Source organism: Nelumbo nucifera, chromosome 5 (genome assembly GCF_055504915.1).
Source record: "Nelumbo nucifera cultivar China Antique chromosome 5, China Antique-T2T, whole genome shotgun sequence".
Lineage (NCBI taxonomy): Eukaryota > Viridiplantae > Streptophyta > Magnoliopsida > Proteales > Nelumbonaceae > Nelumbo > Nelumbo nucifera.
The window spans coordinates 39,879,680-39,892,906 of record NC_142653.1 but is presented as its reverse complement, the minus strand read 5'-3'; the positions used below and the strand labels follow the sequence as shown (position 1 = coordinate 39,892,906).

At 39.2% G+C, this 13,227-nt stretch overlaps 1 protein-coding gene across 1 annotated transcript in view; it reads left to right on the top strand.

Moving 5' to 3' along the window:
- LOC148791439 (wall-associated receptor kinase 2-like) overlaps nt 1-13,227 on the top strand; it is a 58,773-nt gene that overhangs the window by 39,732 nt on the left and 5,814 nt on the right. Inside the window, 2 exon segments of the mRNA XM_088888181.1 lie at nt 10,945-11,412; nt 11,465-11,812. Coding sequence (XP_088744307.1) covers nt 10,945-11,412; nt 11,465-11,812 — 816 coding nt within the window.

The following is a 13,227-nucleotide window of genomic DNA, read 5'->3' as shown; positions in this document are numbered from 1 at the left end:
ATATAAATGTGGATTTATGAAATTATTTATTCTATTAGTTTATAAAATATTATTTTTTTATTTTGTTGAAATTATTAAACACAGATGTAATTTCACCACATTGCATGTGAACACTAGAATAGAAAAATTACTTTATTTCATTAAATTTCATAAGATGAAAAGTGGCCTAGTGGATCAAGCATACTGATAAAGCTTTAATGCTGGGTGATTTGTGTTGGAATTCTTGTAGTTGCATTTTTTACAAATAAACGTGCATGCGGAAAACATGCTGATTTGTATCAGCCTGTATTTTATCGCTTTGAGCGCGATTCAAAGAATATAGGTTTAGTCGTATCATATCCTGTATCCCCTCTAGTGTATCATGTATCATATTTAAACCCTTGATTAAAGGTGGTTGAAAGTCATTGACAATTAAGGTTCCCTCCACTTCCACGTGGAGGAACCATAAGGCTATGTTTGGTTTGAAGGAAAAAGTAGTTTGTAGTTTATCCATCACAAAGTCATGAAAGAAGATCACACTTTTTTAGAAAGTAACCTCAGAAACAAACACTTTATTCCATTAACTGAATTCTAAAATTTAAATAGCGCCTACTCTAATTATAGAATATAGACTAAAGCTTAAGGTCTCAAATCTCTCTTTACATGCTCTGAATTCAATTAGGAAACTAACCCAAAACAGCTTCTAATTGCTTCAGAATTAAGACAACACAATATGTTACCGGTTGAAGTGAACAATGTTAACAAGATTCCTTTGGGAGTCCTAACTTTTCTTTGCAAGAGAGATGTACAAGTAGAGTATCATAATCGAGGGTTAGGATTGATCTTTCTTTAGGGCATGAAGAGGGATGGTGCTTAAAACAATGTGTTGTAATAGAGGAAGGCTTACAAACAAAGGGTAGGAGAGTGGTGAACAGGAAGATGAAGGACCTGTTAATTTAAGAAGATGATTCAGCACAACACCATTAGGATTCAGATAAATTTATTTTTAAACTAATCTATATCGTTATTGTTGTAGGCGCTAAGTCTGAGATGATGACCAATATCAGAGCACAACATAGGCTCAATCACCCTTTGGGCCAGAAATCATATGTAGCACACCTCCATCAACTTAAAACTATTGTAGGAAAAGATGGAGAACTTCATGACTGAGCAGGCACAACTTGGCATACCATTTGAGCCCATTGGTGCTCATGATGTGATTACTTAGGGTTCGGGCCGGGTTAAATCCTAAGCGTGCTTTTGGAACCCCCGAGTCCAAAGGGTCCACTACCTCCACAACCACATCCAACCAACAAGCAGATCTCAGAGTCGTACAACTTGAGTCAGAAGTGAGTGAGATGCGGGCCAACATGGAGGCTATGGATGCAAAGATGTCTTAAATATTACTTTGCTTTCAAGTTTCAGCATTTCACTAATTCAGTGGGGGCTAATAAATTTATTAACAATGAACAGAGAAAAGGGAAAAGAAATGAAAAGAATTTGGAGGGGTCATGACATTGAAACCATACATGTAAAGACAACAAGTTGTCATGTTCTACATCTAATCTAGTGATAACTCATGACCACACCAAGAGAGATAAAAAGCCCAACTGGCTTGAAACCGAAGAGGCTCTCTATTGGCCCAAGGGCATCCATTAAGTCTTGCACACAACCTCTCAATAAGGGAGATTAAATTCAAACTTAAAATTGTAAAAAATAGCAGCTCAACTAGATGGTGAGCTCTAGACTTCCTAGAGAGGATTAAATAACTGCTACTCAAAATTAGACTTGGTATGCCCCAATGCTGTTACCCAGAAATTAGACTAAGACAACCAGGAATGAAACTTAGTTTGGACTGATCCGCAAGAGCAGTCCTTAAGAGAAAGTCCATCTCATTAAACCCAGATTCTAAGATGGACTAAGATGACTTTATCCTGAAGGAAAAACATGACTTCACAGGCAATGTTATTCCACAATCTAATTCAGCAAAAAGACAAATAAAATTTAGTTAATATGATGTAATCGGTGAAGCAACCTTCTTGTCCCAAAGGTGACCAGGTTGAAAGCCAATAGGAGTTCAAATCTAGAATTTAAATTCAGTCTCTATTCCTAAATGGCTCCTCTTGACATTTAGAAAGCAATGACTCAACCTTGAAATGAGTATTCAAAACCACATACTCTTACTGGGCTCTTACAAGGCAATCAAGTTAACAATAAAACACAGAACCAGATATGATGAAATGCTAATATGTCAAGGAAAACAATTTAGGTTAACGATTAAGATCAAAATCTCTTTCGACAAGTTAACTTTAATCCTCAATGTCGTATAGTAATTAAGTACACAAATGGATGAGCTTGAGCTAGAGTATATTGCAGGGAATGAATCCTTCAAAGCTTTTGAGTGCTACCTTTCAAGTTAGGTTGCTTAAATTCTGGCTTTGGGCCCAAGGGTTGCTCCCCAATACTGAAGTTTCAGCACGTAAGGTGAGTTGTAAGTTGATTCAGCCATGCCACCCATGACTGATATAGGTTGAGTTTTCTCTTCCTTTGACCAAGTCTGTGGTGGTGCAGGCAAAGTAGACCTGTTGAACGGAAAGTGAGACATGGGATTTGCTTGGAGTACTGAGGGCAAACTAGAACCTAGTTAGCCAAGTTTTTGTGGTTTAAAGAAATTAGAGTTGCTGACCTTGGGCAGGATTACTTGGGAATGACCCATTGTTTAAGGCTCTCTTGGACTAAAGCATCCTTAATTAGGCACAATTCTAGGACTTAGCTTAGCTTGGCTTGCTTCCCCTGTTTTTATTTCAGAAATAGATGACACAGAGACGGCTATAATTCAATTTCTTTCTCTTGTTTGGTTCGAATAAGTTCGATGGCTCCTTTATTCAATATTGAATAATTATAGCTTTTTATCTGCTGAGTTGCTTCTTTACAAGTTTCCTAGAGTTTGCTTTGACATGATGATTCTCACGGGGGCCTTAACCTATCATTCCCTACCCCTTTTAAACTTGAGCAATATCATTAGATGGAATGACATGCAGTTCTGGCAAGAAGAGCAATGCTTGACTTGGGGGTTCCTTTATTTAGTTTGATTCTAGGCAAACAAACAAAAAGATAGTGGGCTTGCGCTGCTCCAAACATTGCATTTGTCTTTAAAAGTGCTGGATTAATAGGAAGTAGTGGTCCCCTAAGTTCTTGAGTGTAGAGAGCCAAGTCTTACTTTGAAACTGCTGAATGATCTGAATGTGGAGAATATCTTTTTTGATCTTATCCCTTAGGAAGTTTGGACATTTAATAGTTTATTAAAATAAATTATTAAAAGTAGGATAAGAGACGATCTCAGTTTTCCTAACGCATTCTTCTGGTTTCTTTGGTGGATTATTTATTGAAAATGAACCAAATGTGCTTTAAAAAAAAAAAAAAACGAATGTGAATTAGAGAACTGTTCCCAATTTAATTACTTAATGCCAACTTTGTGTTATTATTATTTTTTGTGAATTAGAGAACTGTTATAGCTCAAAATCATATATAATCTTACAAGATGAGATGTGGGGCTTACATATTTTAATAGTTTATTATTAATATAAATTATTAAAAGCAAGATAAATAAGATACAATCTCACGTTTTCCTAACCAATGAAAATTTTCATTTTTCCGGTTTCTTTGGTAGAAAACTTTTATTTTATTTATTTTGGCAAAATGAACTAAATGTTTTAAAAGCTTCATTGTGATTCAAAGAAAACCAATGTGAGTTTATATAAAAAATGGTACCCAAGGCCTTGAATTGGACATTCTCCAAAATGGTTCAAAGTATTTATTCAATTGAAATGGACCTTGTCCATCTATAATTAATGAACTTATGTTTGATTTGAAAGAAACAGTGGGAAAGAAAGGGAAATGTAGGAAAATCTATACAAGATTTCTAAAGGTTTCCCTTCCTTTCCCTACTTTTTCCTTCAAACCAAACATAATCTTAGTGTTTTCTTCTTTTCAGTTCTTTCTAAGATTTGTATATGTTCTTTTAGGTTTTTATATCATCCATACACCTCCATGTCAACAAAAAAGTGAGCAGTTTGTATCTTCACTCATATTGTGTTAGTTTCCGACAATTAATATATCTTAATTTAAAATATCGGTGATTACTTTAGATGAATGTTTTAAGAACCAATAACCCATGAACCTGCATAGGTCATTGGTTTAATTGTTGGGGTTGAACTGGTCAATTCATCTTGTCATAAATCAAATAATAATATAAAAAGTAAATTATAAAGATATGGGATCATAATCAAATAATAATATAAAAAATAAATTATAAAGATATGGGATCAGTGACAAATACCGCTGTTTACTTTTATTTGCGACAAAGACAAAAATTCCTCGTGAGTTTTTTTAATGTATCATTTATTATATGACTCCAATTATTTTAATTTTTATGTAATAGGCTGATTTTCCATTCCAAAAAGAAATGAAACCCACGGAAAGAATTTTTAAACCAAATGTTCTATTATTATTCATTCTTGCCCAAAATGAACCAGAATTAAAAACATGAGGCCTACAGCGGCGAATTAAACATGGCCTTAGATTCTTGTGCTCTTGAATTTGTCAGTTCTGAATCTCCTGTTGGTGTCTTGTTGCCTTGCCCAACCCTCAAGGCACGCTTATTTCAGCTTTTGAAACATGTCACACTGAATATGTATTTTTTTATTTACAAAATGGTGCAAAGAGACGCTTTCAAAGATGAAGCCCACATACGGGAATATTAGATAAATCATGCATCAAAAGAAAATGTGGCATTTTTTAACTTTGTGGAGTAGATTATTTTGATTTTTCTGTTCCTTGAACCCCTCAAATAACGTCAAGCATTGCTGAACGCTACCATCCCCATTTAGGTCATTCAGGGTGATGAGTCACTGATCCGATCATTTAAAAGTAAATAAAACAAAATTGCATATTAGTATCTTCTACTTTAGGCTTAGTCTCATTTTAGTTCTCAAATTTCAAAACGTATTAATCCAATACTTAAACTTTCAAAATGTGACGCAGCGTGGAAGCAATGGAAATCGGAGCTGGCTATGCAAGCACCGGGCGTTCGCTAGCACCAAGCAAAAAACACCGATTTCTCTAGGAGGGAGAAAAGGTGGCAAAAATAGGAAGAAGAGAACTTGAAAAAATTCTGAAAATCTGAAGTATAAATTGATTTCATTAACTGGAAAATAACAATATTTATAATACATCTGGAAATTGAAATTGTAAAAGAACTAGAAATTATAAAAGAACTGGAAAAGAACAACTAGGATAGATCAACATCTAATCTAGATAGGATCGAATTCCTCTTTGCCTGATCTCCACCGTCCGATCTCCCTAGATGCAATCTTGGGTAATCTTGCTAATCTTGATGCTTCTTGGAGTCTTTCTTGATAATCTTGGAAGAGTCTTGGAAAAGTCTTGCCTTATCTTGCTAATCTTGGAAGAGTCTTGATAATCTTGAGTTCTTGGATCCTTATCTTGAATTCTTATTTAACTTATCCTTATCCTAGGAGCTGCCGCCCCTAGGGATGAGATGGGCCTTGTGATGGGCCTCCAGCATTCTCCCCCACTTGGAGAGAACTCGACCCCGAGTCGTGACTAGGGTAGGCAAGTGTTATTTCCGGCAGGTACCGGTGAAGGTCAGCAACGTTGAAGGTCCTGGACATACCCATATGATCTGGTAAATCTACTACATAGGCATTGTCATTAATCTTCTTCACGATCTTATATGGACCATACTTTCGAGGCTTCAACTTGTTGTAAGTACCTACGGGAATCCTTTCCTTCCTTAAGAAGACCATGACCTCATCACCTACGTCAAACATTTGAGGTCGGCGGTGCTTGTCTGCATCCATCTTGTACTTGGCGTTGGATTGCTCTAGCTTCTGCTTCACGGCCTCTTGGACGGACTGGATTTGTTCTACCATCTGCTCTGCTGAGATACTGGCACTAGGTACCTTGGGTAGTTTCACTAAATCCAGTGCATGGTTAGGGACCTTTATGTACACGATGGAGAATGGGGATCTGCCTGTAGAACTGTGCACTGCATTGTTATAGGCAAACTCAGCCTAGGCTATGGCGAAGTCCCACTGTTTTGGCCGTTCCCGGCATATGCTGCGAATTAAATTCCCTAAGGTTCGGTTTACCACTTCTGTCTGTCCATCTGTCTGCGGATGGGCTGTACTACTGAAATTAAGTGATGAATCAAACAACATCCATAGGGTCATCCAAAAGTGACTGAGGAACCGTGTGTCACGATCTGAAGTGATGGTCTTGCGTACCCCATGCAAGCGGACAATCTCCCTGAAAAATAATTTTGCTGTTGCGGATGCATCTGCTATTTTCTTGCATGGGAGGAAGTGAGCCATTTTCAAGAATCTATCTACCACCACGAAGAAGGAGTCCATGTTCCTCTGGGTCTTTGGCAAGCCTAGCACAAAATCCATGGACAAGTCTTCCCATATAGTAGTAGGAACGGGTAGGGGCATGTAGAGACCTGTGTTCTAGGTTTGTCCCTTAGTTGTCTAACAAACATAGCACCTACTTACGATGGTAGACACGTCCCTTCTTAATTTCGGCCAGTAATATCACCCCCTAACTGCTTCTACTGTTTTGTCCCTTCCTAAGTGTCCTGCTAATCTACCCCCATGCAAATCCCTGATGATCTTTTTGCGGAGGGAGGTGCAAGGGATACACAGTTGTTCCCCTTTCATAAGGAACCCATCATAAATAAAGAAGTCTTTTGCTGGCTGCTTATTCACACATTTCTCCCATACCTGTTGGAAGTCTTCATCTTGGGCATATAAGTCTTTTAGGCACTCAAAACCCACAATCTCAACACTGAGGGTCTTGATGAGAGCTACGCGCCTACTAAGTGCATCAGCCACCTTATTTTGCTGTCCTGTTTTGTACACAATTTTATATGGGAACTTGTCTAGGAAAACAGACCATATGTCATGTAAATCACTTCTTAATTGCTTTTACCCACTAAGATATTTTAGGGCTTGATGGTCAGTGTAGAGAACAAATTCTTTTGCAATTAAATAGTGTTCCCATGTTTTCAGGGCTCTAACCACCGCATAAAACTTCTTGTCATAAGTAGACCACTTTCTCCTGGCTTCACATAATTTTTCACTGAAGAAAGCAATGGGTCTTTTCTCTTGGGACAATACAGCCCCTATGCCAACTCCGCTGGCGTTACATTCAACTTCAAATAATTTATTAAAATCTGGCAAGGCAAGAACAGGAGCAGTACATAATTTTTCCTTTATGAAAGCAAAACTTTGCTCTTGTTATTCTCTCCAATGAAATTTCTCCTTTTTCAAGCATTCAGTAACGGGAGCCATGATACTACTAAAATTCTTAATAAAGCGCCTATAGAAGGTTGCCAACCCATGAAATCGCCTGACATCTGTGACAGTGGATGGGGTCGGCCACTCCCTAATGGCTTTCACCTTTTCCTCATCTACTTTCACACCATCCTTGCTTATAATAAATCCAGGAATAATAAATTATCATTCATAAAGATGCATTTCTTTAAATTGGCATATAATTTATTTTCCCTCAATGTTTTCAGGACCTCCCTAATAAGTCCCACATGCTCAGTGATAGATTTGCTGTATATCAAAATATCATCAAAATAGACTACCACAAATTTACCAATGAAGGGGCGCAATACCTGGTTCATCAGCCTCATGAAAGTGCTGGGTGCGTTGGTTAGTCCAAAGGGCATGACTAACAACTTGAACAAGCCATCTCTAGTCTTGAAGGCTGTCTTCCATTCATCTCCGAGACGGATCCTGATTTGATGATATCCACTCCTGAGATCTATTTTTGAGAAAACTACAGCTCTGCTTAGTTGGTCCAGCATGTCGTCCAGCCTAGGAATGGGAAATTTGTACCCAATGGTGATCTTGTTAATGGCCCTGCTGTCGACACACATTCTCCAACTGCCATCCTTCTTAGGTGTTAATAAGGCAGGTACTGCACAAGGACTCATGCTGATTTGAATGTGTCCCTTTTTCAATAATTCTTCTACCTTTTCCCGTAAGATTTCATTCTCCTTAGGACTCATCCTGTAATGCGGGAGGTTTGGTAGACTAGCACCTGTAACAAAATCAATATGGTGTTGTATATCTCTCATGGGAGGGAGTTCATTTGGTAGTTCCTCTAGAACTACATCATTAAATTCATCCAGTAGTCCCTGAATTTCAGCTGGAATTGTACTTTCATCATTAACATCTTCTCCTTTTACTACTAACAAATGTATCTCATGCGTATCCTTACATTCTTTAACAAATTCAGCATGATGATGGGTGATGGTAAGGAAATTCTTTTCATGTGCCTTTAGAGTATTTGAAATATTTTTTTCTGCTATGGGTAACAAAGTATAATGTGTACCCTCTTTTTCAAGTTGGTAGGTATTCTTCCTACCTATGTGCCTTGCATCTGTATCAAATTGCCAAGGCCTCCCTAACAAAATATGGCAAGCATCCATATCTACAATATCACAATATGCTTCATCATGGTACTTACCAATTGAAAAAGGTACCTTGCAGCGTTCTTCCACTCATACGCCACCTCCTTCCTTGATCCACCCAATTGTGTATGGGTTGGGATGATTTTCAGGAATCAGCTGTAATTGTTGGATGACATCCCTGCAAATAATATTTTCCTGACTACCACTGTCAATAATTAAATTAAATAATTTTTCCTTGACAGTACATCCGGTACGAAATAATCTGTGACTTTGAGAAGTATCCTTATTTTTCTGGGACAACATTAATTTTCTTACCACACAAGTATACTCCTCATGTTCATATGGGCCCTCTTCTTCCTCCCCATCAGGCCCACAATATACTTCCTCCTCAATATCTTCTTCCTCCTCCCTTTCTATCATATTAACTGCCTTCCTCCTGGGACAGTCATTGGATCTATGTCCCACCTCATTGCATTTAAAACATTTAATAGGAGCAGGCCTTGCATAAGGATTACTGGGTTTAGGAGGGTTGGAAGGATTACCTCGAGTATGTCCTCCTGTAGTAGCCTTACCGGCGTTACTTGTGCTTGCCGGGTGAGAAGGTTGTACTGCGGGGACTGATTTGTTCCTGTCGACAGTTGCCGGTCTGTTGTCGCTCCCGCTGTACCGGCGGTAATTATCACTGCGTGCCTTGTCTTGGAACATTAATTCTGCTTTTAAGGCTAGGTTCCTTGCTTCCTGCACACTAAGAACCATTTGTACACCAATTTTGTCTCTGATGGACGGTCTCAAACCGCTTAGATAACGAGCTGCCTGTTGGTTATCACTTTCAGATATTGGTTTCTTTCAACTAATCTCAAAAATTCAGATGTATATTCGTTAACACTACGAGAACCCTGCGCACACCTCTGATAAGATTCAAACATATATTGTTCATAGTCAGGAGGTAAAAATCTACCTCCGATTAATTGTTTCATGCGCCTCCAGGTTCGAACAGGACCCCTTCCTTCTCTCATCCGGGTCTCTCTCATCCGTTCCCACCAAACAGATGCGCCTCCCTTTAATCGGAAAGCTACTAATTTTACCCTTCATTCCTCTGGTATTTCCATGTAATCAAAGAACCTATCGACTTCTGTGATCCAATCCAGAAGTCCCTCTATACCAAGATCTCCACTAAAAGTAGGAATATCTACCTTGAGTTTAAATTCATCATTATTCCTACGAGGATTGAAATTACCGTTTCTGTCGTTGCCGGGAAGAACTGGAGCACCACCAAATTCGAAATCATCATCACTGTTGTCGTCAAGAACTGGACGTCGGGACGCCGTAGCGACAGGTGGTCTGTCGTGGTTGTCTCCTTCGATCTGCTGTGGATTTTCCCGGTTCCGTGGGACAACCTCCCGTAACAAGGTTTGCAGTTGTTCAGTCACCTCTGCCAACTGCCATTCGATGTTACATGTGGCTGTACGCTGCTCTTCGATTGCTCTCCAAACAGCTGGGAACCCCTGATCTCCATCACGGGGTGGGTTGCGACTGGTACCGTCTGGGTTGGACATTATTGGGTGAATTCCCTGCTCTGATACCACCTAACGCAGCGTGGAAGCGATGGAAACCGGAGCTGGCTATGCAAGCACCGGGCGTTCGCTAGCACCTAGCGAAAAACACCGATTTCTCTAGGAGAGAGAAAAGGTGGCGAATTAGATCCTTATCTTAAGGTATTGCCATCAAACCATCAAATCAAACTGTCAATACCAATTCAATTCAGTGGTTTGATGGCGATGCCTTTGGTGGACCATCCGCAACTCAGTTGCAGGAATGCTCTGATATTTCAAAACGCAAGGCTCAGTTTGGAAGTACAAATACAAATATGTACAGTCCATCCAAACTAAGACTAAGGGAAATTGCTTAAATTTCCTTAATTATTCAAGAATTATTAAAAGCACCCATATTTGACATGACTTTAGTTTGGTCAATGTTTACTATAAAATGATCAAAAAGATATAATACCCCTCAAATTGTTGAACAATGACGAATTAGATTGTACTACTGTTCGTGCATCAATGGAGGAAAAGAAAGGAGGAAGATATCAAACAATGTGCCAAATCAACAAAAGAACCGAAGATATCAAAATTGTCTAGAGATATGATTTAGGTAGCCTTTGGCCTTTGATAATACAATCTTTTGTATTTATTAATCCAAATTAGATATCGCTTAAAATTGATTTCTTCCTTCTTTTTGCTTTTGCTTTCAAAGCTAGCAGAAAAATAATATATAAGGGCAACTAGGTAACTTCATGTTCACCAATTAACACGGCTAGGGGCTTTGATAATTATAGAGGGTAACAGACTAACAGTTGGAGTGTCTCAGTAATTACCCAGAGTTCTAAAATATCGTGTATATATACCGCTACGAGCAAATCGCTGTTCTTCATCTACCTAAAACCAGATACACAAAATCAGGTCTGCACAATTGCAAAGAGAGAGAGATGGGTTGGAAGATTGTCGTCGTGTCAGTAATCCTATTTCTGAATGTGGCATCAACTTCTTCTCAGAGTTTGGCGAAGCTTGGTTGCCAAGAAAAATGTGGAGAAGTGAACATCCCATATCCCTTTGGAGTTGGAAATAATGATTCAGACTGTTTCAGAGACTCAAATTTCCACTTAGATTGTGACCATTCATCTGGCCATCCAGTGCTTCTTCATTCTGGTGGAGGAAACATACCCTACGTGAATATCTCGTTAGAAGGCCAAACGACCGTCCACATCCCGATTGCTATGGACTGTTACAATCAAAGTGGTAGAACCTATGACGGGTTCCAAGAAATAGATATCACACTGGCAAAGCAATTCAGCTTCTCGAGCACCCGAACCAAATTCACGGCGATCGGTTGCGACACCAAGGCCTACATGTCGAGTTCATTGTCATCAGGTGATTCTTTTACGAGCGGTTGCATCTCATTTTGTACAAGCGACGAAACTCTGATTAATGGCTCCTGTTCCGGCATTGGATGCTGCCAGACTTCCATTCCAAATGGTCTTCATACCTTTAACGTCAGACTCTCCAGTGGTGCTGGACTGGGTAATCCCCGACGACAACTGCACCTATGCAATAAAGAATCGGACGAGCTACGCATGTGGAGACAACACCGATTGCTCCGATTCCTCCAACCCCAACGGCGGCTATAATTGTCACTGCACACATGTGTGCACAAATACAGTGGGAAGTTACAATTGTTCGTGCCCCAAGGGGACTCACGGAGACGGCTTCAAGGGAGGATCTGGTACTGGTTGCATTAAAAACCAAAGCCGAGTGATTGAGATTGCTTTAGGTAATATTAATTATATTTTTCCAGTTCCATTTATAATTTATCTTATAATTAAACTAACCGATCAAATTTATTTAACAAAAGCCCGCTGGCTGTAAGCCTGTGACCAGGTTGGGGAGTTATATGTGTATGGGGGACGGGCTAACCCCGTTGAAGCCAAAAATGTTTGTTCTTAAGTGAGCAAGTTGACTTGACCAAAAAATGTTTGTCCTCAAGTCTCCAATATGAATCTGGATTTCCTCCTCTCACTACTCAAACGAATCAACTAACACACCAATGAATCACCTCTTATCGATAAAATAAAAATTTTATTTAAAAAAAAGATAACAAAGAAGGGGAAAAGGATAGCACAAGCAAGAGAGTTTGGATCTATTGACCATAACACATTGCTGGCCATGCTCATCCAGCCACGCATATAGAACACCAGTTGTTTTGTGGTCATCATGGATTGTCTATATGCGCAGCTGGATGAGCTTGATCAGCAATGTGTTGTGGTTAGCAGATCCGAACTCTAAGAAGGACCCACCCTGCTTCGGCACAAAATAAGAAACGGTCTCTCCAACGCAAAGTCTTCAGGCCCACCTGAGCCAGCCCTAAGTAAATTCTTCTTTGTCCAACACCCAAGACTCTTTCTACTGTATATGACTTTCTTAACGTGCAACCTAACCTGGGCCTTTAATCTCGCAGGCCCCAATTTTTCTTTGAATCTGTCCCAAATTTTGGTGTAACCTAACTGAGCTCAAGCCTCATACCGTCTTGGCGAGCCGAGATCGAATAGCTAGTTATTCAGTTCAGTTTGGCTTGATTCTACCCCTACCCTCAAATACCCATAATCCTTTGTAAAATATTCATAAATTAGATATTTAAGATGGTTGTTTCAGGATGAGGAAAATTTGGCGATTTTCCATCCCCAATGGGGAATGAGTGCCTTACCCCAAACCTGCCCCACCACTAGGGTCGGGAGCAGGGATGGAGGAGAGTGTCTTGACTTGCTGGGGCAAAGGACAAAGAGGAGTGTCCCATCCCATGCATCGCACACTCCCCATTAGTATATTTTTAAAGGTGTTAATCTATTTTCTACACATTTTACGTATTTTTATCCAAGTTTATATTTGTATTATTTGATTGGGATGTCATAGGTTCGACTATTTTATCTTTTGGAAAAATAATTTGACTTATTGATTCACCACTTTGGAGGAAAAATGTTTCTATTTTGAAATAGTCTGTTTTTTAATTGAAACGCATGGTTAGGGGTGCCAATGAGACCAGGTTTGGGTTCGACCCAGTTCGAATCAAAATCAATTTAAATGACAACCCAATAAGACATATTGAATTGGACCAATCCTGACTTAATGGTCCAAAGTGTTTATTGGATTGGATCTGGCCCATCTGTAATGGATTTATATTGAATTTGGTCA